The sequence below is a fragment of the Felis catus genome, chromosome B1 (assembly GCF_018350175.1).
Source record: "Felis catus isolate Fca126 chromosome B1, F.catus_Fca126_mat1.0, whole genome shotgun sequence".
Taxonomy (NCBI): Eukaryota; Metazoa; Chordata; class Mammalia; order Carnivora; family Felidae; genus Felis; species Felis catus.
In genome coordinates this window covers 184,468,608-184,491,630 of record NC_058371.1, presented here as the reverse complement: position 1 = coordinate 184,491,630, position 23,023 = coordinate 184,468,608, and the positions used below count along the sequence as shown (strand labels likewise).

Genomic DNA, 23,023 nt, shown 5'->3' with positions numbered 1-23,023 from the left:
GAAAGAACTTCTGTAAACTGGAAAGAACTTCGTTGCTGTAAAATTTAGTGAGGTCATGGATCCTGTAGGGCACTCCCCTCGAGACACACATACACACACACACGCACACACGTTAGTGCCTTTCTCTCCTGTGCTTTGGGTTCCTTTAGCGCACAAATATTTACAGAGAATCCCCGGCTGTGCTGAGCACTGAGATAAGGAGCTGGTGGTCTAGGGCACAGTGGAGTTTGGGCTGTGCATTGTTTGCGATGCAATTCGTTCCACAAAATTCTGCGTGCTTACTCTGCCGGGCACTCTGCGCGGGGCCTCACCTTTGCTCATCAATCAGTCAGTCCTACCACAGATGAGTGAGGGAGATGGTATTGTCCCCACTTTTGAGATGTTGAAACTGAGGTTCGGGGGCACGCGCTGTGTGGTTCTCTCTCGGTGCTGTGTGCCAGGGGCTATGATGTCAGCAGCCTTGGAAGATCCAGGGGCCTCGAGGAGCCCCTGAGCATCTGCCCAGGGCCAATCATGGGGGGGTTTGCTCCGAGTCATCCCTTTACTCCAGATCCGTGGGGTCCACCTGCACAAGAGCTGGGGCTCTGCTGCCTGGGAAGACCAGGCGAGCGGGGCCTGTGTACTCACGCTGCTGAGGACAGTGACTGTGTCCCAGGTGCCCTGCATTTCCCCACTTCCCAGGTCCTGAGAGGAGTAGCCGGAGCTGTGGAGGTGGAGAGGGCCGGGAGGGGAGTGGCCGGCAGTTGCAGAGTGCTCCGGGCTTGACCAGATGGCTCTCCTGGCTGCCTGCCCTGGGGCTCGCTCAGTACCTGAGCTTGCTTTTCTTACCGGCCAGGGGTCTAACGCAGTGAACTTCCCCCAACGATGGTGGAGCACATGCATGTACCAGAAAATGAAGTATTGCATGAGGGGAAGTAATTGCTTCATCAGGGAAGTGTTTGTAAAGAGGGCATGGGCTTGGCCACATGGCTGGACTTGGAATAGGGAAGAAAGGACTTCCAAGAAGGAGGAGTGGAGACATTCCATAGAAATTTCCTTTTGCTTTCGGTGGTACTGACAGTGCAATGAGGGCCTGCAGGTGAGTGAAGCCAGCACTGGCCTCACACAGAGTAAGTATTCAAGACAGTTTAGCGCATTGGGCCCCCCGCCACGATATGCTATTCCTTTCCGCTCGGCTCAGTGCAAACGGGCGTCCTCCTGTTCTATTGCCGGCAGTGTCCTAAGCCACCTGCACATCGGCCCACGGAAGCGTCCGTTTCTGAACTTGCTACATACTTTGTGTTCACTCCAGGCAATTATCCCGATCAGCCAGAGAAATCCAGTCACCGAAAACATAATTTGAATAGGCAAACAATCACCCTTCTTACACCTTACTGCTGATGAGAGCCCAAGTGGGGCTGTTGTGACATTGAGGGCGCAGTTTCTTGGTACACTGGCCCCATCTAACAGATCTTGTCCAACCCAACCTGCTTATCACGAGGAGGGGCAGCCGCTCATTAGTAAGATTCGGGCTTGATTTGTTTCCTAGGCGTGGGTCCAGTTCATTCCTTCAGCAAACCCTGTATGTTGACTCTTCCCTTCACAAATACGAAGGGCCTACTAGGTATAGTCTACTGAGCGTTGGGAGGAAATGCATAATATACGGGTCTTGCCCTCTAAAACTTAAATTCCAGTTGTCCGTGACTAGTCCAGAGCAGCCCACTGCGAGCTCAAAATTCATGTAAGTCTTGCACTCTGTGCTACACGTCCCTGCTTGTTTTAGTGTGATAGCTGAAAACCGCACAGGGTTTACGATGTGTCAAATGCTATTCTGAGAACTTTTAAAACATAATGCGCTTCATCATAAGAATTCTTCGTCCGGGATATTATCTCAGTTTGACACGTAGGGGAAACAGAAGAGCAAAGGAATTAGCCCAAAGTCACACAGCAGATGGCTTGGCTGAGACTTGAACCCAGGCAGGTGGGATCGAAGGTCTGGTCTCTTAACCTGTAGACCGGTGGTTCTCAGCCCCCGAGGGATATCTGTCAACGTCTGGAGACATTTTTGGTTGTCAAAACTAAGGGGGAGGGGGTGCTCCTGGCACGTAGTGAGTAGAGACCAGGGATCTTGCTAAATATCCTACAATGCGCGGGACAACTCACCCAACAAAGCATTATCTGACCCCAAATGTCAACAGTGCCAAGGCTGAGAAACAATGTGCTCCATGTAAATATCACCTCTCCAGCGTAAATCATCTACCAGTCGCTCTATTTAACGTCCCCTCTCCCCAGTTAGGTGAGTGAAATCAGTGCTCCAGGAAAATAAGTTTATGTCCTGACCAAGGATGTTGTAAATAAGGGTCCCAACCTCACTGATGGGTTGAGCTGTGTTTAAAAACCGTCTCTGTGCCTCCCCTGCTGGGTGAGTTTGCACAAGTTGCTTCGTCTCTTGGCACTCCAGGTTTTTCTATCTGCCAGTGGGGATGAGTATGACCCCTTTCCTGCATAAAGATTGAATCAGATAATATGTGTCAGGGCCCAGCACAGCACCTGGCACCTCGCTGGTGCTCATTAAATGGTACTTGTTGTTATTAGAGTCAATTACACCATATGTGGTGGAGTGCCGGGTGCATATGTGCTGTATGTCGGGCGCGTGGGCAAGGGCGGATCAGAGAGGCCTGCGGAACTGTGGCAGGGGAGGAGAGAGGACCCGGGGGGGCCCACAGATGAGAAGTGGGTCTTCTTGGGGGGGGTGTGCTACCTAGGCAAGAGCAGAGGTGCTGGGTTGGGGGGCTGTGGGAGATGACCTTGCGGTTTTTGGCGGATGGTAGCAGGAATGACAAACAGCAAACTTCCACGGAGGGGAGCGTCCGGGGTGATGGGGAAGTAAGTTGGACTTCAGTCGGGGTGAGGTCGAAGCGTGGACTGCCGTTAAGCGGCCTGTGGCAGTGACGATGGAAGGTTGATGTTCCAAGGCAGGGGGAGTGCTTTTGTGCCAATACCTGGGCGGCAGGTGCTTCCAAGACCCAGTTCATGGAGCCCTCGCTTCCTCCCAGGACGCTGCATGCGGAGGTGAGGCGCTGGTTTCTGCCACTCGGGTCTTAAGGCATCTTCTCCATTTGCCTGGCAATGGGCCTTTAATCAGATACGTTGCACTTCTGATGCTATTATTACATGACTCATCCCTTCTAGGAGTGTTCCAGTCATGTTGTAGTTGAGGCAAACACAGATTCTGGAGTCAAAGACTCTCGAGTCGCACTGCGGCCTTGGGCCAAGTGGCTTTACCCCTCTGAAATGCTTTGGTTTTCTCATCTGTGAAATGGGAAGAACACTAACCCCTCAGGGTTGCTCAGAGGAGGAACGTGAACCAATTGGACAGGTTACCGTTCCAAGCACTTTGCAGAAATTAACTCATTGAAGCTGTCTAACAACCCAATGGGCTATATAGACTGTTATAAACTCGATTCTACATACGGGAAACGGAGGCACAAAGCAGTCGCGTGATTTGCTCAGGTCTCAGTGTATCTGGGGCAGAGCTGGAGTTTGGTTCTGAGCCTCTGTGCTATGTAAGGTACCCAGCCTCGTGCCTGACTGAAATTAAGAGCTCCAAGATTGTTCGTTTCTTTCCCCCAACACACCGTGGCTACGGATCCCTGCATTGGAAGAGTCACCAGGTAGACACTTGAGCTTACTCCCCCAAACCCATAGGCCTGGCCTTGTCTTTTCTTTTTAACCTCCGTGCTGTTTCCAAGCCGAGCCCATTTACCTGCATGGTGGCCTTGAAGTGAACTTGGGGCTGTCCCAGGCCAGCCTCGGTCTCCTCCCCAACCGCTCAGCTCTGCCCCACCTCCCCTGCCCGGGCCCCAACCTTATAGCTGCCTCCCAGCACACCCTGGGAAGGGGCCCCCCCAAATCCAACACACCTTGAGCAGCAGGCTTTGCCCCACCTTTGACTGTCAGCTATAAGAAGGCTTTTCATTGAGCCCGAGGGAGGAGTCCAGCCTGTGACAGGCATAGCAACTCCAGGAGGCCGGACCCTAGAAGCAGCCCCGCTCCCAGAAGCCAACAGAGTGGCTTACAGAGAACACACAGCCCTAGAAAAGGCTGACCTGGGCTCAAGGCTCTACCACTTGGGGCCTTGGGCAAGTTACTTAGCTTCCTTATGCCTCAGTGTTTTCATCTGTATAATGGGAGAATAACAACAACCCCCACCCCCACCCCCCCCTTGCAAGGTTGGAGCACAGCCTGGCTTACTAAATACTGCCTCTCGCTGGCCAGGAAGGCCCCGGCATCCTGCTCAGAAAGCACGTGAGGCCTGTTGTGTGCCAGGCCCTGTGCTGGATGCTTGTTAAGTTGAAATGAAAGGCACGGCTTGTACTTTCATGGAAGCCAATGACTGCAGGATGTCCCCTGTGATCATGGGTTCTGCAGTTGCCTGGGCAAAGTCAAGAAATTCCTTAGGCTAAACAAACCGATGAAAAGCCCTTCGTGACGGGGACACACCGAATCAGCTTAAGTCCTAGCTTTACAGGTACGCCTAACAGTCACAACACTGGGTATCCCTGAACCATCTTACGTTGTGGGTCTGGGGTGGGGCTACAGCTCTTAAAAGAATTTTGGAAATTTCATAGAGTAGAAAAATAAGTCACCCACAATCCCATCACCCACTGTGAATCCCATGGGACATTTCCAGGTCCTGTGAGAACGTGCTGTGAGTAGGGCAAAAAATAGTGCCTTTTATTCACAATTTATCTAAGGCATTGCTTCTGATTCTTTTTTTAAGGCTTATTTATTTTGAGAGAGACAGAGAGAGAGCGAGTCGGGGAGGGACAGAGACGGAATCCCAAGCAGGCTCTGTGCTGTCAGTGTGGAGCTGACGCAGGGCTTGAACTCACGAACCGTGAGATCATGACCTGCGTGGAGATCAAGAGTCAGCCACTTAACCGACCGAGCCACCCCGGTGCCCCTTTTCTAATTCTTTATAAGCTTTTTTAATGGCGTGCTATTGCATTGCATGGATGTACCATGGCTGGTACAACAATTTTCCTATTTTTACTATTCAACTCTTTAAGCGACAGCGTGGCAACATCTTCTTTGGTTTGCATCCCATTCATTCCATCAACCACCACTTATTGGGCATTGTCAGTGTGCCAGGCATAGCTGTAGACCCTAAGGATGCCATGTTGAACCAGGCAAAGCCTCTTTTTGGGGTAGAGCTTGCATTTCGGGAGGCAGGAAGTAGATCCATTTAAGAAAATTAGGAAAGGGGGAAAGAAGAAAAATAGGAAAGGAGTTAGACTGACACAGATTCTGGGAAAACCTCTTCAAAGAAGTGATCAGAACAGGGAGGTACTTTGGGTTTTCTGAGAGAAAACATTCCTAGATACTGGATTCCTAGAAGTGAAATGACTGGGTCAGAGATGTATTGAAAACGTAAAGGACTGTAGACCTGTTGCCGATGGTTTTCCACCAGTACTCATCTCACTGCAGTCTCTCCAGCACAGCATATTATACTTACAAGTATTTTTTTTTTTTTTTTTGCCGATTTGGTAGTTGAAATTTATCTCACTGTTCTAATTTGCATATCTTGGGTTGTTAATGAGGCCCAATTCTTTGCAGTAGGTTAGCCACTTGTATTTTCCTCTTCTGTGAACTGTTTGTACGGCACTAACGTGTGTCAGAGGACAAGCACCACAAGGAGGGGACTTCCAAGTGTGTCAAGAGCCACACTTTCTCTCTGTGTAACCAAGAAAGGCTTTGTTGAAACAATGGCTTATGAGGAAGTGTCTACCAAAGGTTAGAAAGCATGTGGTTCTGACAAAGGGTCATTAAGCCAGGCGGCATGGCATAGGAATAATAGCTACCATTTGGCGGATGGCTGCTTGGTTCCAGGAACTTTCTAGGGGTCACTGTCAATCTCATAACCCTGCACACATAACCTGGACTTGTCCACATTTTATAGATGGGGAAACATTGATGCCTTTATGCTCAGAGGTATAAAAGGACTTGCCTAAGCACACAGCCGCTGATAAGTGGCACTACTGGGATTCGAACTAGCTTCATTGTGTCATGCTGCCCACAGAAGACTGGGTGGTAGGTAAAGCAGGCAGAATGTGTGTTAGCATTTACGTATACGTTAAGTCTGCTGTGTGAGGTTTGGTGCGGATGTGCAGTCTAGAATAAAAGCAGGAGGGAACCATTGGAGGACCGAGAGGACGTGGTGTGCCGTGAGTTGATCAAGAGGGGTGGCTTTGCACCCTCTTTCTGACTAAAGGAGAGAGTCAAGACAGAGGCTGAGCCAGAAGGAAGTTGGAGACATCAAAGGAAGTTCAGTGGACAGACTTGAGGCTAGAATGGAAAGAAACACTGTAAGAAGTGGTTTGATTTAGTGACAGCCTGGGTGAGCGGTTGAGGGAGACCCAGAGGAGGAATAGGGCACGGAAGAGCCCCCCCCCTTGGAAGGTAGGTTCTCTCCCGAATCTCTGCAACCTACTTCTTCCCGTCATAGCACCTGAGTGGGCCTCCCTTCAGTGGCTGCTTCTTTAAGCTCTGTTTTCCGTCTGCAGATCATGGCTCCCTGGCCTGAGCTGGAAAATGCCCAGCCCGACCCCAATAAATACATGGAGGGGGACACCAGCCAGCAGTCCACCACACCCGGGAAAGGCAAGGACACGAGCCAAAGTAAGTGCCGATCATCCCGCCCCAGACTGGCCTCCTGTGGCTCGGGTCTGACCCTCATTCCTCATGGCCTCTGTTGCTTGTTTGAGTAGATGACAGCGGGACCCCAGTCACCAAGATCGAGCTTCTGCCGTCCTATTCCACCGTGGCACTGATAGAGGAACCCACAGCAGTGGAAGACCCCTGGGACCTGCCCGAGCTCCGGGACACGGGGATCAAGTGGTCAGGTGAAAGCAGGCAGGAGGGGCTTCCCATGCGCGAGGGATTGGGTTCACTGCCTCCACAGGATCATCTCCTTTGTGTTACCCTCTTCCGTTCCATCGCTCTGAGGTCTTTCTTTCTTTTCATTAATTTTTAAATGTTTATTTTTGAGAGGGAGAGAGAGAGAGCGAGCGAGCACGAGTGGGAGAGGGGTAGAGAGAGAGGGAGACACAGAATCCCAAGCAGGCTCCAGGCTCTGAGCTGTCGGCACAGAGCCTGAAGCAGGGCTCGAACTCACAAACCCCAAGATCATGGTCTGAGCCGAAGTCGGAGGCTCAACCGCCTGAGCCACCCAGCACCCCTCTGATGCCTCTCATAAAAGGTCCTGGCTAGGGATACCGCCTGCAGTCTTGGAGGCTTGGAGTCAAAGCGTAATGAGATAATTGGGGGATCTTTTGTTCTCTCATGCACTCAACAAATGTGCCAGCATGGGGGTAGTAACCAGGCCGGGCGCCATGCTGCTCCTTATAACCCACTGTGTGCTGACTGGTCCCAGGAACTGTGCTGTGGGTGCGGCATTGAACAGACGAGACCCCCTGCTCTGAGAGCCCCTGGATGGAGGCCTCTCCTCACCTAAATGTGGGCATCGAGGAAAGCTTCCAGAAGACAGACTATACAGCCAGGATGGCTGGCGTGCAAACAAATGCTGCATTTCTTTTCCGGGTGCAGGGTGTAAGGTCTGTCTGCAGATCAGACAGCTGGGAGGGAGGAGGTGAGAACCACTATAAAATCGAGCAGAGAAAATAGCATCCAAGGACATAACATTCCAGGATGTATGAGCGCCCAAGCCCTCCCCAAATGGAGGCTGTGATTGCTACCTTGTGGCCACATTTTAGAAAATAGTCTGTGCTGTTTTGAAGGTGCTTAGGAGAGCCATTATCTCTGACCCCGCACTTAGCAGGTGTCAAGTGCCCTTAACTGCCTCCCTCAGCGACACTGCTTCAGCTGAGCATGGAGTCTGGTTTGCCTGTCAGTGCCCCAGACCACACCAAACCCCTCCTCCCTGAAGCCAGTCCTTTAGAGACGCTTCACCACAGATTTCAACTAAATGGACTAGAGTGGTAATTGCTTTGAAAACTCTACTCACGGATGCATCCCATCTCTAAGCCTTGCCATACATAAGAGCTTACAGCCACCTGGTGATTGGGGGGGAGGGGGGGGGAGGATTGGTGGGGGAGGGGAGATGAGCACTCTGAGCTCATTGCCAAACTTCTCAGAGTTTCGGGCACTAAAAGCCTGTGTCCTTTCTCCCTTACCCCAGAGAGAGACACCAAAGGGAAGATTCTCTGTGTCTTCCAAGGAATTGGGAAATTTATTTTGCTTCTGGCATTTCTCTACTTCTTCGTGTGCTCGCTGGATGTCCTCAGCAGTGCCTTCCAGCTGGTTGGAGGTATGGATGACAGGGACAGAGATCTGGGGTGGGGTATTTTCATGCAGTTTGGTTCAGATGGTCACAAGTCAGCAAGCCCTCTCCAGCGGCAGCCTCCCGGCGTGTTTTAGGACAGAAGGCCACCACACACCTTCTCGTGAAGTCATGCCCCCGTTTTACAGAAGAGAAAACTGAGGTCTTTAAAGGAGCTATGACTGGCTGAGATGGCTTAGGCCGGCAGCCCAGGCTGGGGCCATTTCCAAGCGGTCAGCTTCCTGTGTTTGTCCACCGACCCTAGGCAGGAAGCTGTTTGATATAAGGACTTATCTAAGGGATCCCTGCTGCCTTTGGGCCTCCCGACCTGCAGAGATTATTAGATAGGAATGCTCTCAAGCTAAAGCAACTATAGAAAATCAGGGCTGGGCCTTTGTTGGAGAAGGACAAGGTTCCCAGAGCTGGTGGATCCTTATCCTTAGCAGTTGCCTACACGTCTTGCAGGACTGAGAGTAGCTAAGCAGTGTGAGGGGGTCCCAGCAGTTAAATCACCACATACTTGGCCACCTGTGCTCCCCTGATGGGTGACAACAGTGATAGCCAGCACTTTGAATGCCTCCTGAAGTCCTAAACGTTTCTTCCCCAAACCCTTCCCATTTATGGAGAGCACTCAAAGTTGAAAGAGGTCAGCACTTAGTTTCACAGCCTTGAGTTGGCATGGTGGGATCCAAACTCGGATCCCAGAGGCACAGAAGACCATGGATTTCTATTCCCCTGGGTGCCTTCTTGGGAACTCATCGTTGTGACCTGGGAGAATTGGGAGAGGGGGCACTTGTGAGGGTGTATGAAGGGCAGACTGACTTCCTGGAAACCACCCCCAGGAATCCCAGCGTAAGCAAGGGATTTTGCTCTCCAAGTGTCTCAGATGAATTGCTTCTACCCTCTTGGGCCCTGGTCATCTTCAGTGAATGGATTGGGGAATGGATTGATCGTCTCAGGCATCTGAGGCTAGGCTGGAGCTAGAGAATGGGGGTTGGGTAGGATTGATAGAGAAGAATGAGAATATCCATTCGTGGAGGGGGGGGTGGAATTTTCCGAGTCGGGAATATATCCCCAGAGACAGGAATTAGCGCATCTGGAGACTCACCAACACCTATTGGGCCAAGTGCGGAATTGAGGCCAGGTTGCCGGTCAGAGAAGGCTGGCGGAGGGCTTGCTGATGAAGGAGTAGTGGAAGTATGGAGGCTGTAGGGTGAAGGGACAAGAGGAACAAGGGGTGCGGCATGAGTGGGGAGCGAGGTCACAGAAGTGGAAACATGGCCCCAGGGCAGCACTGGGAAGAAGCATGTGGCAGATGCACTGGGAAGATCCCAGGGGTACCAGCTGGGCTGGAGGCTGGCCTCCCTGACCCACAGCCAGCTGGTCGAGGCTGGAGATGAGATGTCTGTGTATTCAGTTGCCCACCTAACTTTCCATCTGGTGGCTGTGGTCTTGTTTTTCAGGGAAGGTGGCCGGGCAGTTTTTCAGCAACAACTCTATTATGTCCAACCCCGTGGCTGGGCTGGTGATCGGAGTGCTGGTGACTGTCCTTGTGCAGAGTTCCAGCACCTCCTCGTCCATCATCGTCAGCATGGTGGCCTCCTCGTGTGAGTCCAGGCACCCGTGGGCCCAGACATTCCAGGCATTTCCCCCGCCCGGCTGAGGAACCCAGGATTTACTCTGAATGTGTCCAGGCTTGTCACCGTTGTCTTCCTATCTCGTGCAGCTGTGATGTGCTCTGCTTTATCCCAGGCAGTCTCCTGTTTCCATTGCCATGGCTGAGTCTGAAAATCGTCCCCGATGCTTGAAGACCCAGCTCTGAATTCTCTAGAACTGTGTTGCCCAGTCCATCAGGCACTAGCCACATGTGGCTATTTAATTTTATTTAACCTTAATTTATTTTCACTTAACATATAAAAATGAGTTGCTTGGTTGCACTGACTGTATTTCAGGGGATCAATAGTCACATGTGGCCCGTGGCTGCCATATTGAACCATGCATCTACATGGTCCTTTCAAGAACATTTCCGTCACTGCTCAGTGCTAAGAATAAATTATAAATAAATCCACACATTGGCTTGGGGACAACCAAGCTTGGGAAGCTGGCATTCCAAACATGAACCTGCTGATATTTGCTCTGGCTGAATCAGGACAGATACTCTGAAGGCGACCAAATTGAACAGATTAATTTTCAGTACAAACCAGCATGTTAGCAAAGTTAACTAGAACTTTCTTGGGCTAAATTAGAAAAAGATATTCTTTAAAATTACTTTCACATGTTAGAACACTGTGGCAGTGTACTAATTTTGTTAGAGAAATTATACTGCTGGGAATTTGCCATAATAAATACACAAGTCCTTACACATTGTTTCCTGTTCTCCCGTAAGCTGGCCTTGCATCTGTAATATGGAGGACAGAGAAATTTAGAAAGGCACTTTGAAACTGGAACCCACAGAAGGGCTTCTTCATGGAGCATGTGGATTCCCTGAAATTATGTGCCGGGACTTTTTGCTTGGTACATGTGCATATTTCTGTGGTGGGCTATCCTAGCTTGAATCAGATTCATAGCCTGGTGCAGACCCCAAAATGGGTTAGGAAATGCTGCTTTGTTACTTACCAGCTTGAATGAGGTCTGCCTGCCTTGGGCCACATCGGGAACATGGCCAGGCTGCCTTCCTAAACTTGCTAACTCTCACCAACTTTCTCTTTTCCACCCCCCCCCAGTGCTGACTGTGCGTGCCGCCATCCCCATCATCATGGGGGCCAACATTGGGACCTCAGTCACCAACACCATTGTGGCGCTCATGCAGGCAGGAGACCGGAGTGAGTTCAGAAGGTAGGAGGCCCAGAATCAGCCTTTGCTGCCATGAGGCTCATCGGTTTCGGCCAGGTTGTCATAACTGCCTTAAACTAGCCAATGAGAACCTTCTGGTCATTCCTAGAGCAGTTTGAAGTAGCCATTGTGGAGTACAGCTGGGGGTTGGAATCACATACTTACCGGTTGATTTAACTCAGCTCCCTGGTATGCAAAGCCAGGATAATTGTGTCGTCTATCACCATTGTTGTCCAAAGGAGTAAACCCAGCCAAACAGGTAAATGCTTAGCAAGGTACCTGGCACATAACCAGAGCTCCCTAAATGCAAGCCCTAGCTAGAAGCTTACTTGCTGTGTGGCGTAGTTAAAACAAGGCCAGTTAGGATAGGATTTACCATCCCGCTTAGTCAGAAATAATTATAACCTCCTAAAGCTTCCTCTTTGGGTGAGCTCAACCCCAGTTACCTTTCCTTTGTTCTCTCCACTTGCCGGTAAAAGGCAAACTGTAGCTTTTGTGGATGCATAAGATCTGAAAACGGGACAGGTTAAAACAGGCAAAGGTTAATGTGAAAATTAACCACGTTCTCTGGCCTGTCTTCTAACTGATGGGCTTTTCCCAGAAGTTCATAAAATAGAGAAGGCAGTTTGTCTGCATGATGTAATCACCATGTGGGTCAGGCAGACAGCATTAAACAGGCTGGCTGGGGAGTCAGCAAATGTCATCCCTCTTCTGTGGGTGAACTGGCAGGTGGCAGAGGGCCTCAGAGTTGCTCATTTCCACTCAGACACGGCTAACCTTCCTTGGTCCCTGATGAAATGTCCTGAGGTTTGCAATAATAATACACATGATCCAGGGGGAAGGTTGTTAATTTGATCTTCTCAAGAAGCTGAGTAGACTTTCTTTGCCTCGTTTTATTAATATAGAAGCACAAAGAGGTTAAGTAACTTCACCGAGGGGCATAGCTCGGACTCAATCTAGGTTTCTTCCAGATTCTGGGTTCTTTTCACTGCTACCTATGAAATATAAACATGACCTATGAAAGTGCCTGCACATAGCAGTATATAGCTCACCCCTTGTTCAGATTATTTAAATAGATTGCTTTCAGTCACATCTTTGGAGATGTGTATCATTCTTTCCTGGTGATTTGGAATACCTCCTTAGATTTCTAGGAAAATAATGACTATACAGAACCCCTACAAGGCTCCTAAAACATTTTGCCAAACTACTAAGAAATATTTACATCACTTTACATCAGAAGTGTATGAAGATGTCTTAAATTACTCTCTTTAGGAAGAATAAGTTACTTTGAAAAACATTGGCTAATATGATAGGTGAAAATTTGTACTTGCAAGTAAATAAATTATAAATAAGTTTCCTTAACTGTAGTGAAGTGAAGTTAAGCATTTTCCCCACAAGTATATTAGCTTCTATCCATGTCCCTTTGGGTTTTAGGTGTTTTTTGACATGCAGATGTTTTTTTAAATTATTTTTAATTTTTTTAGGATCACCTGGGAACTTTTTTAGTTTATTTATTTTGAGAGAGAGAGAGAGAGAGAGAGAGAGAGAGAGAGCAAGCGCTCCAGCAAGGGAGGGTCAGAGAGAGAGAGAGGGAGAGAGAGAATCCCAAGCAGGTTCCACACTGTCAGCTCAGAGCCCGACTCAGGGCTTGAACTCACAAGCCATGAGCCGAAACTAAGAGTCTGATGCTTAACCGACTGAGCCACCCAAGTACCCCATGCAGATGTGTTTTGAAGAAAAATGTTTTTCATTAAGCAAAAAAGAGATCTCAAGTGTCATAGTGTGGAGATAGGATGGAATTCAGGAGAACATGCAAACCTTATCAGATATAAATTGTGGTATATATTGGCCTTGTTTTCTGTGCATGTTGTTCAGATGTTTTATCAGAGTCCCAAGATCTTAACACAAAAAGTTAAGAATTCAGTTCTGGGGTTTGATTACCATCAGACCACTGGCCTCCACCTTTCCAAAGGAAGGTTGTCTTCAATGTGCATGATTCAAAAGTAGCCTTGATTCAAATCTTCCAAACAGTGGTCCTTGAGCTAATTATTGTATCCATAACCTGTCTACCTCCCTTTTGCTCAGCAGAAAGAACTGAGTGCTGTCTGGCTTGGTGGGAAAGGCTCTGCTGGGCAGTGGGAGACAAGGGTCCTGGACCCAACACCCATGCAGTGGTCTTCAGTCAATTCCCCTCTGTTTGGTGGCCCCCAATTTCCTCAGCTATCGAATGGGGATATTAATCCCACCCACTTGGGCATTGCTGTGAGCATGTAAATGGGATTGTACACGTGTGGGCATAGGTAGGTGACTCCTTTGCAGCCAATGCAATCAATGACCAGCCTAGACTGGTGCCCACTTACTTGTTGACCAATCTTACTGTTGGCTTGGGGTGGGATTACCTTCTTATAGGGCTTTTGCGGGGGCTACTGTCCATGACTTCTTCAACTGGCTCTCTGTGTTGGTGCTCTTGCCCCTGGAGGCAGCTACCCATTACCTGGAGATCCTGACCAACTTGGTGGTAGAGACCTTTAACTTCAAGAATGGAGAAGACGCCCCGGCACTTCTGAAAGTTATCACAGATCCCTTCACGAAACTCATTATCCAGGTAACCCATCTTCCTTCAGAGAGGGAAAGGAAGGAACTAACTCCTTCCCCTTTCCCCCCACACCCCACCCAACTGGGAAGAGATGGTGAAGGATGATGGTCTATAAACACTGTTCTTTGGTTGCCTTTGAAAAAGGCCAAGGGAGGCAAGACTTCAGGGACACCTGATAGAGCAATTGGCTTTTTTTTTTGTTTCCTTGACTTCAACATGTGTCCTCTTTATTGAGGTGGGAGCAAGGGAATGGCAGGTGCTTCTCAAGACTCAAGGACTTCATTGGATGCTTGGAGCCGTTGTATTCCCCCCACTGACCTCAGCATCCTTGGGCTCACTAATAAAATATTATCCGGCCTCTAGCCAAAGAGGAAGGTTACTGTCTTTCCTTCCATCTCAGCCCTCTGCTCACTAGGGTCTGCCCATATTATTGAAATAAATGAAAGAAGGTTTTGGGGTTCTTACCTTAGGTAGAATGGGTCAACTTGGACCTTGTCCTTTACTACCTTTATCTTCTGGTTTTTACTATCACTCAATGACTATCTACTGCATGCTTCCAACTTACCAGCCCATTGTTTATACAATCATTTGTTTATTTGTCAAACACCTGCTAAGTAACATCCAGGTGCTGTGCTCCATCCTGGGAGTACAGATGGAGTGAGTCCTGACTCACTCCTGCAGGAGCTCCCAGTTGGGTTCAAGTTCTCGAAGCCCCCTTAACAGCACCTCCTACGGTCCATCCCTCATCAGTGCTGAGGACGTGCTGACTCTCTCCTGTCTGTTGCTTTCCTCAGCTGGATAAGAAAGTTATCAACCAAATCGCAATGAATGATGAAGCAGCCAAAAACAAGAGTCTGATCAAGATTTGGTGTGAAACTTTTACCAACGTGGTAAGTTTCTAAGCATGTTGCTGGGTTGGCAGACTCCAGCATCCGTGCCTTAAGCAAAACCTTTAATTCAATGTGGGCAAATGAAAGGTACGGAGAAGGAAAAATTGGCCCGTGAGCCAATTAAGAAATTAAGAAAGCAAGTCTCTGAATGCCGGATGGACAGACAATGCAGTAGGACAGACTGACCCCATTTTGCTTCATTCCGCACCATGGATACATTATTCCTGGCTCATTATTTTCATGCCTCTTGGCTCACCTCTGGCTGCCTGTGTTCCCATTTATGGAGAGACCTGTGGAAACAGTGCGTTACCCTTACAGACACACACATTCATGCGTGTCTCCCTCCTACTTGCCACATTGCCTGCCAGTGCCACCAAAAGTGAGTATTATGGACTATGCATCCCATTTCCCAATGTTTGTCATCCAGACTCAGATGAATGTCACTGTCCCCTCGCCTGAGAACTGCACCTCCCCTTCCCTTTGTTGGTCGGACGGTTCCTACACCTGGACCATCAAGAACGTGACCTACAAGGAGAACATTGCCAAGTGTGAGTGGAACTCGAAAGAACATCAGCCCACCAGGTTGGGCTGTCTGGGGGTTGCAATTGGCATTCATTATCTGTGTGAGGCTCAGTAAGTGAGGGAAAGAAGGGCACTAGGATTCACAGAGCACTGGTATCATACCCAGTAATGAGTATGAACTTTCGCAGCAGAGGAACAGGTGCTATGCCCAAGGTCCCCCGGTAAGGGGAGAAAGTAGGACTTGAAGCCCAGCTTCTCTGGCAGTTCCATACTGCATCAGAACTCGTCAACAGATTCCAGAGTGCTCCCTCCATATGCTTTGGTATCCCTTGGGCTCCAGGGAGATGCCAGCCATATTTGCAGGAGATGCGGGTCCCACACAGAACAGAACAAATGCATTCACCCTGAAGCCACGAGTCCCTGCTATACGGCAGGCCCCATTCAAGGGCCTGGAGCTATGCACTAAACAATGCAGTGAGCCTACATGATGCTCCCTGTCTTTAAGAAGCTAGACTGTTGCCCCAGGAATCTCTTCCAGCCCAGACATCCTTAACTCTGCTAACTATTCTTTATATAGCCATGTGTGTATTTCTGCTTCTCTTCATCCTCTCCATACCACCCACATTAATTCTGAGCAGTAAATAGTCAAGTGTGGTTTACCTCACAGAATCAATGAGTTTGCCACCTCCCATGCTCTAGGTGCTTTTCATCCATCAACAAAACCATATAATCATGGGACCACACAGGGACTTCTAAAAAACAAGGAGGTTTATAATTAGCAATAGTTCCTACTCTGACTTACCCGTCCTATGCCACTTGGCTCCTCAAACTCTTCATTGTAAGTATCCTCAATATCGTGAGTAAAACACAGCCTGGGATTTAGAGGTAGAAGGAAGCCCCTGACTAGCTCTGTGACTGTAATGATTTCACATCATCATGTTCTAGCTTCGCGAGGTCCCACTGGCCAAAACATAGCCTCAGGCTTACACTTAGCTGCAAGGGAAGCTGGGAAGTGTGGTCTTTATTCCGGGTTGCCATACGTCGAGCTAACAACCAAGATTCTGTTACTGTGATACAGAAAGATGTTGGGGAATGAATAACAGTCTGTGGCCTTGGGGGGGTGGCACCCATTTCCCTCCTAACAAGGGCTTTCCATTGTCTCTTCAGGCCAGCACATCTTTGTGAATTCCAGCCTCCCAGATGTTGCTGTTGGCATAATCCTGCTGTTAGCCTCCCTGCTGGTCCTCTGTGGCTGCCTGATCATGATCGTCAAGCTCCTGGGCTCCGTGCTCCGGGGACAGGTAGCCGTTGTCATCAAGAAGACCCTCAACACTGGTAGGCACACTGCCCCTCATTCTGGGCTTTCTAGGGTGTGGCATCACTGTGGCCATCCCGGGGAGTTGGGGGGGCTCCTTTATATTTTTATTTAGCAATGGCCTCTTGTTAAATAAACTCCTGCATGGAGTTTCTCTCTTGGGTCTGACAAGCTGAAGAAGTTAAGATGCCTTTTGCCCTTGAAATCTCCCTTGGTGTCTTGGGTGGAGGCTGGGGAGTGGGCACAAGCTTCTATCACATAGTTGCAAGGTCCTGCGGAAGAGCCGGCTCAAATGCAGCGATCTTCCTTCCTGGCAGGTTTCCTATGCCCAGGACTCTCGGGTCTTGTCAGGATCCCATAGGAAAAGGGTAACAGATGCCCTCCCTGCTCCCTACTTCTCTCCACTCTTGGGAAGAAAATGTGGGTCTGGGTAATACATCAGCATCTTGAGGCAGCCCGTTCTCTTGCTGATGGCATCCTGCAAAGCTGAGGTGCCAAGCTGAGGACGTTGCCTCCCCATGAAACCTCAGGGAGATGGGGCCGAGAATGGTCTGCCTCCCAGGGTTGTCACAAGGTTGTCATGCGGCCGAGCTGGGTGACTCTGGGTGCCTGCTGGATGTGCAGGTCTTGATCCTGTGCCGAGGGACCGGTGTCTAGGACTTCTGAGCCGCGGCACTGCCTCCAGGCAATGCCACAAAGGTGGAGGATCCGCAGCCTGGGGAGACCAGGACAGGCAGAAGGAAGGAGGCCCAAATGCTTTGTGGGAGGAAGGTGGTTGTTTGGGTGGTGTCTTAGTTCCGCTGCTCTAACAAATTATCCTAGACTGGGGTGGCTTAAACAAGAGACGTTTATATCTCACAGTCCTGGGGGCTGGGAAGTCCGGCGTTAGGATGCCAGCATAGTTGGGCTTTGGTGACGTCCCACTCCCTGATTTTCAGGTGGCCGCTGTGCCCTCACACGGAAAGAGTACAGAGGAAACACGCTCCCTCTTCTTGTGTAAGGGCACTAATGCGTCATTCACGAGGACTCCACCCTGATGATCTAATTACCTCCCAAAGGCTCCCGTTCCTGATACACTCACACTGGGGGTTTCGGTTTCAACATTAATTTGGGGGAAACAAGACATCCACTCCATAACATGTGGGTTCAGCATTTCTACTTCTGGATTTCAGTGAATATGTGCTTGTTTGTTTATTTCTGTGACACATGCCAACACCCTTGGTTCCACCATCCGAATATGCAAGGTGAAAGGATTCCGAAAATCCAGTTTGTAATTTCCGACCGTGGTGTGGGGTGAGGAGGCTTCCGTACAGCCTGACCCTCTAGCTCAGACCATCCCCCCCCCCACCCCAGGTCCTGTGGAGGTGCCAGCTGGGCCTCCAGCCCCTGCCTTCTTTAGCAGGCCTGTGACAGATCTCTTTTCCTTCTGTCTTCTAGATTTTCCCTTTCCTTTTGCCTGGCTGACTGGCTACCTGGCCATCCTTGTGGGGGCAGGTATGACCTTCATCGTGCAGAGCAGCTCTGTGTTCACATCTGCTATGACCCCACTGATTGGTGAGTTTCTCCCTGGCTTTTCCCCCCATTACCGCCTCCCATCATCCCCTGAGGCTGATACTATAGTTTTTGTACTTTCCTGCCAGGTATTGGCGTGATCACCATTGAGAGGGCATATCCACTCACGCTCGGCTCCAACATCGGCACCACCACCACCGCCATTCTGGCCGCCTTAGCCAGCCCAGGCAATACTCTCAAGAGCTCACTGCAGGTTAGGAAATGTTCTGTGGGGCAGGGGCTCTGGCGAGATGCAGCCCCATTCGTGGTCTTGCAAGCAGACGGTTTGTGAACAAGAGCCAAGTTTTCCTCTGTGTTCAAAACTGTGATGTGAGGAGAAGCCACAGGAAGACAGATCTGAGACGTGTCTCTCTGTTCCTGAGAGAGGCAGTGAGAGACCCCCATCACTGGTGCTTGTTAAACAGAGGCGCGGTAACCACTTTGATGGAGATGGAAAGAGTATTCAAGGAGCATAGAGACACCACATCCCATCTCCTCGCCCCCCTCTTGGGGGACTCTGCCTGGATATTAGGAGGTGACCTCTGTTCTGGACCTGGAATCGAGAAGAATCAGGAGGACCTGCCTTGCCCAGATCGACTAAGTGATCTTGGGCAAGAAGACCTTTGGCATTTGAATTCTTGTCCCGCCTTTACACGCTAAATGACCTTAGGCAGGTGACCTGAACGTTGAACATCAATTCCCTCATCTGAAAACTGTGAACCAGATCTCACTAGGATTATTCTAAGGACCTGATGAGGCTCTGTCTAAAGCCAGGCTGTCCAACAGAAATCTGAGTGTAGAATATAAATTCGAGCCGCCCACGTAATTTGAAATTTTTAGGAGCCGCATTTTTTTTTTCAGTATATGAAATTTATTGTCAAATTGGTTTCCATACAACACCCAGTGCTGATTCCAAAAGGTGCCCTTCTCAATAGAGCCGCATTTTTAAAAAGTAAAACAGGACATCAATTTCAATAATATATTTAACTCCTTATCATTGCACATGTAATTGATTTAAAAATTGGTGATGTTTTATATTTTTTGATTAAGATTTTGAAATCAACTCTGTATTTTACACTTACAGCACATCTCAACGTGGGCGAGCCACATCTCAAGTGCTCATTTGCCACACGTGGCTGGTGGCTAATGTATTGGACAGGCAGGTCCAAAGCCCCTAGCGTGATGCCTGGGCACACAGGAAAGTGGCCAAGTGTGTGTGGCCTCTGGAGCCAGGCTACTTGGGTTTGAATCCCACCTCTACCATCTCCTACCCGTGTGACTTTGGGAAGAGTCAAAGCTCTTCCTCAATCGCCTCCTCCATCAAATAGAGATAATGATGATTTACCATGTCATAGGCTATTTTTTTGAGGATTGTGGTAATCCACATCAAGTGCTTAGAACGGTTGCCTCCTACATTTAGGAGGCACTAAAATCAGCTGCTGGTGCTATTATTTTTATTAACTGTAATCATCTCTCTCCCCTCCATAGAATGGGGCCATTGAGCCAAGGAAGCCAGCTCTCCAGTAAGCCTCTCCTTTGGCCCCACCAGCTCTTAACTGCTCAGCTGGAAACAGCAGGGTCAAGACCTTGGGTAGCGGCAGGCATATTAATGAAGTCCATTATTAGATTTGGCCTTCAGGAGTTTAGGTCCTGAAAACTGATTCATTTGGTCACCTCCCTTGCGCTCCCCCAACACACACACACACACACACACACACACACACACACACGTGGTCCTCAGGTAATGCTGGCCCCTTTCTGAATAGCCCTGTGAGGACAGGGAAGACCCCTGACTCAGGATGGCTGCTAGATGACCCTTCCCTCCCCCCCCGCCCCCACTCCACCGCGCACAACACCCATGCACCTGTCCAACCTCTTGTGTTTCAGATCGCCCTGTGCCACTTTTTCTTCAACATCTCGGGCATCCTGCTGTGGTACCCAATCCCATTCACCCGCCTGCCCATCCGCCTGGCCAAGGGGCTGGGCAACATCTCCGCCGAGTACCGCTGGTTTGCCATCTTCTACCTGATCTTCTTCTTCTTCCTGACCCCGCTGGCCGTGTTTGGCCTCTCGCTGGCGGGCTGGCCGGTGCTGGTGGGCGTGGGGGCGCCCATCATCCTCGTGATCCTCCTGGTGGTGGTCCTCAGGTTCCTGCAGTCCCGCTACCCGCGCATCCTGCCCAGAAAGCTCCAGAGCTGGGACTTCCTGCCGCTGTGGATGCACTCGCTGAAGCCCTGGGACGAACTGATCTTCCTGCTCACTGGCTGTTGCCAGACGCGCTGCTGCTTCTGCTGCCGGGTCTGCTGCCGCGCCTGCTGCCTGCTGTGCGGCTGCCCGGCCTGCTGCCGCTGCAGCGGGTGCTGCCGGATCCTGGAGGAGGAGCAGGATACGCCCATCAAGGCCCCCAAGGCCTTTGATAACATGGCCATGAGCACAGAGGCCCAGGACGGGGTCCCCAGGTCTCAGGTGGATGGCCCGGCCACAGAGGTCACCTCCAGCAGCACAGCCTTGTAGGGGCTTCCCGGAGGTGGGAAGGGGGGCCACCTCCCCCATGGCTCCGCGGGCCCTTCTCTGCCCGGCCGGGACGCCTTCCCTGCTGAGAAGTGGAGTTGACATCAGCCCCCACCCTGACCCCCTTCGTCCCGGTGTATCAGCCCGCACAGTGGCTTCATCTCAGCCCGCCCCCCTCCCCCCTCCCCACCGCACCCGCCTCCCCCCAAACTGGGCTCCCGCTCGCGGGAACTGGCAGAGCAGCCCCAAAAGACGATGAAAGACAATGGCTGGAGACGGTCACACTCGCCCACCCCCTGCAACAGCAGGGTGGGTCCACACGACCTACTTTCAGACTCAAACCATCTTCTTCCAAAGGAAGAGCCTCGAGGGAAGGGATTGACGGAAGGTTCTCAAAGATGCCTATGTTAAGTGTATGTTATTGCGGTAAAGCTCAGATAGCTCTCTCTTTTACCAAAGACTTGCTTCAACCAAGATCAGCCGCCCCCGGGGGTCCTTGGCCCAGACCGGACCCATGTGGAGGGGGAAATAGTGTCATTGTTTGGAGACTTGAAGACCACAGGGGTGGGTCTTTCCCCTTCGCGGAGCTCCCCAAACTCCTTGTTAGGGGGACCTCACCTGGGCAGTTCTGGCCGATCTGAGCTTCCCTGCTGTGTCCTTGTCCGAGTTTTCAGGGCGGGAGCTGCATCTGAGCTACCGAGAGAGAGGTTCGGGGTGCACTTTGGCCCACCTGTTGGCTCCACCTTTCTGAGAAGAGAGTGTTCTGTTCCTGAGCCGAGCAGTTGGAGGATGAGCCAGGGAATGGCGAGACCTGGAGGGGCTGGGGTGGGGAGACGGTTTGTCTGCTAAAAGGACCTGGGGCTCTTCTTGATTTGGCTACTTTGGAAGCCAAATTGACAGTTGCGGCCAAAGCCTAGCGCCGCTCTCTTGGTCCGATAAAATCATCCCTGATGAGTCTTCTGGAGGAAAATAAGGCAGCCCCTCTGCGTCGCTGAGTCCATTCATCCATCCAAGCCAGAAACGCTTTCCAAAACTTCTCTCACGTTCCCATAGATAGGTGAGATTTGACTTTTCTGCCCTCTCTCCCTGCCTGTGGAGATCCCCACTTTTCTCAGAGGGCAGAAACCAGGGCATGGCTGGACTTCCCACAGAACAGTGGTCATCAAGTAGAAGTAGAGGTCCGTGCGTGGCTGTGGGTCCAAGGGGTGTCCTCTCTCTTGCCGCAGATACCTTCTCTGTGCCTTCCAGAGCGGCCTCTCGTGTTTCTACCTCCTCCCTCCACTGCTTCTCACCCTGAGCAATCCCAGGCCACCCCGGAGAGGGAGAGAGCTTCAACGGAGTCTGGGGAAGGGGATTCAGTGCAGCCACACTCCAAGACCCGGTTCGCCCCCCTCTTGGCTTATCCTTCTCTTAGCAGGTTGGGATACCAGACTGAGCCCTCCCCTGACCCTTACCCATGTAGATACTGGTTCTGAGACAGAACCATTTATACTCTATATTTATAGTCGCACAGGTGCACAGCATTTTTCATAAGTTATATAGGTAGTAGTGTGATTTGTGTTTTATAGTGCTCTCATTGGGAAATGAGGCCGGGTTCTACTATGAAATATAAAGAAAGAGCACCTTTGTATATTTTGTACCGCCGTCTTTTCAACGTGTTTCTGTAGCTGCGCACATGCCACACCCCCTGTAAATATGTAAGTTAAACCTGGGCAGGGCTGTGGCCCTCTTTGCACACCGATTTTTTTTTTTAATTGGATCCTTGTACCAGCCTTGATTTGTATTTTTTTTTTTACTGGTTGTGGGAAGAGAGCAATAAAGGAGACAATCAAACCCCAAAGGAGTGCGCTGTTTTCAATGACAGAGAAACAGAGGCTTCCTGGATCTAGTTCCTGAAAATGTGGGGTCTCTTTCCTCAGTTAACATCACTACCCACCTCCCCATCACCAGGTTATTTGTAGGGTCCCTTGTTCAGGAAGCAGAGGGAAAGTGCCATTATAAGGTACTAAATATAAAGCTTTCCTTCAGTGGTCTCTCTCTTGACTTAGGGCTTTTTAAAATGTTGCTGTGTAGTGCTATCTTTTTTTTTCTTTTTGCAATTGCTTTATTTCACTTAGCATAATGCCCTCAAGTTCATCCATGTTGTAGCATATGTCAGAATTTCCTCCCCCCCCCCTTTTTTTTTTTGATGTAATTTATTGTCAAGTTGGCTAACATACATTGTATACAGCATGCTCTTGGTCTTGGGGGTAGATTCCCATGATTCATCACTTACATGCAACACCCAGTGCTCCTCCCAACAAGTGCCCTCCTCAATGCCCATCACCCGTTTTCGCCTCTCCCCTGCCCCCCACCCCATCAACCCTCAGTTTGTTCTGTTTCGTGTAGTGCTATGCTAAGTTACAGTTTAAATAAATTTAAATTGTTAGCGTCAATTTTATGGTTCATCCTTACGTTATGCAACGTCAGTTTTTAATTTTAACATA

General features: G+C 50.0%; 1 protein-coding gene across 6 annotated transcripts in view; it reads left to right on the top strand.

Annotated features, from left to right (window-relative positions):
* Positions 1-23,023, top strand: part of SLC34A2 (solute carrier family 34 member 2) — a 45,553-nt gene that overhangs the window by 9,085 nt on the left and 13,445 nt on the right. For 4 of the 6 annotated variants that reach the window (XR_006597168.1, XR_002156463.3, XR_006597170.1 and 1 more), the window contains exons 2-13: positions 6,546-6,660; positions 6,750-6,884; positions 8,180-8,308; positions 9,784-9,927; positions 11,044-11,155; positions 13,562-13,757; positions 14,543-14,638; positions 15,066-15,186; positions 16,328-16,495; positions 17,913-18,029; positions 18,116-18,240; positions 19,914-21,594. Coding sequence is in view for 1 of the 6 variants with exons in the window: in XM_003985480.5 (XP_003985529.5) it covers positions 6,549-6,660; positions 6,750-6,884; positions 8,180-8,308; positions 9,784-9,927; positions 11,044-11,155; positions 13,562-13,757; positions 14,543-14,638; positions 15,066-15,186; positions 16,328-16,495; positions 17,913-18,029; positions 18,116-18,240; positions 19,914-20,540 (2,082 nt within the window). In the remaining 5 variants the exon portion in view is untranslated. Of the gene's footprint in view, positions 1-6,545; positions 6,661-6,749; positions 6,885-8,179; positions 8,309-9,783; positions 9,928-11,043; positions 11,156-13,561; positions 13,758-14,542; positions 14,639-15,065; positions 15,187-16,327; positions 16,496-17,912; positions 18,030-18,115; positions 18,241-19,913; positions 22,378-23,023 lie in introns of those variants that run through there. The other 2 variants (XM_003985480.5, XR_002156464.3) reach the window with 2 other exon arrangements.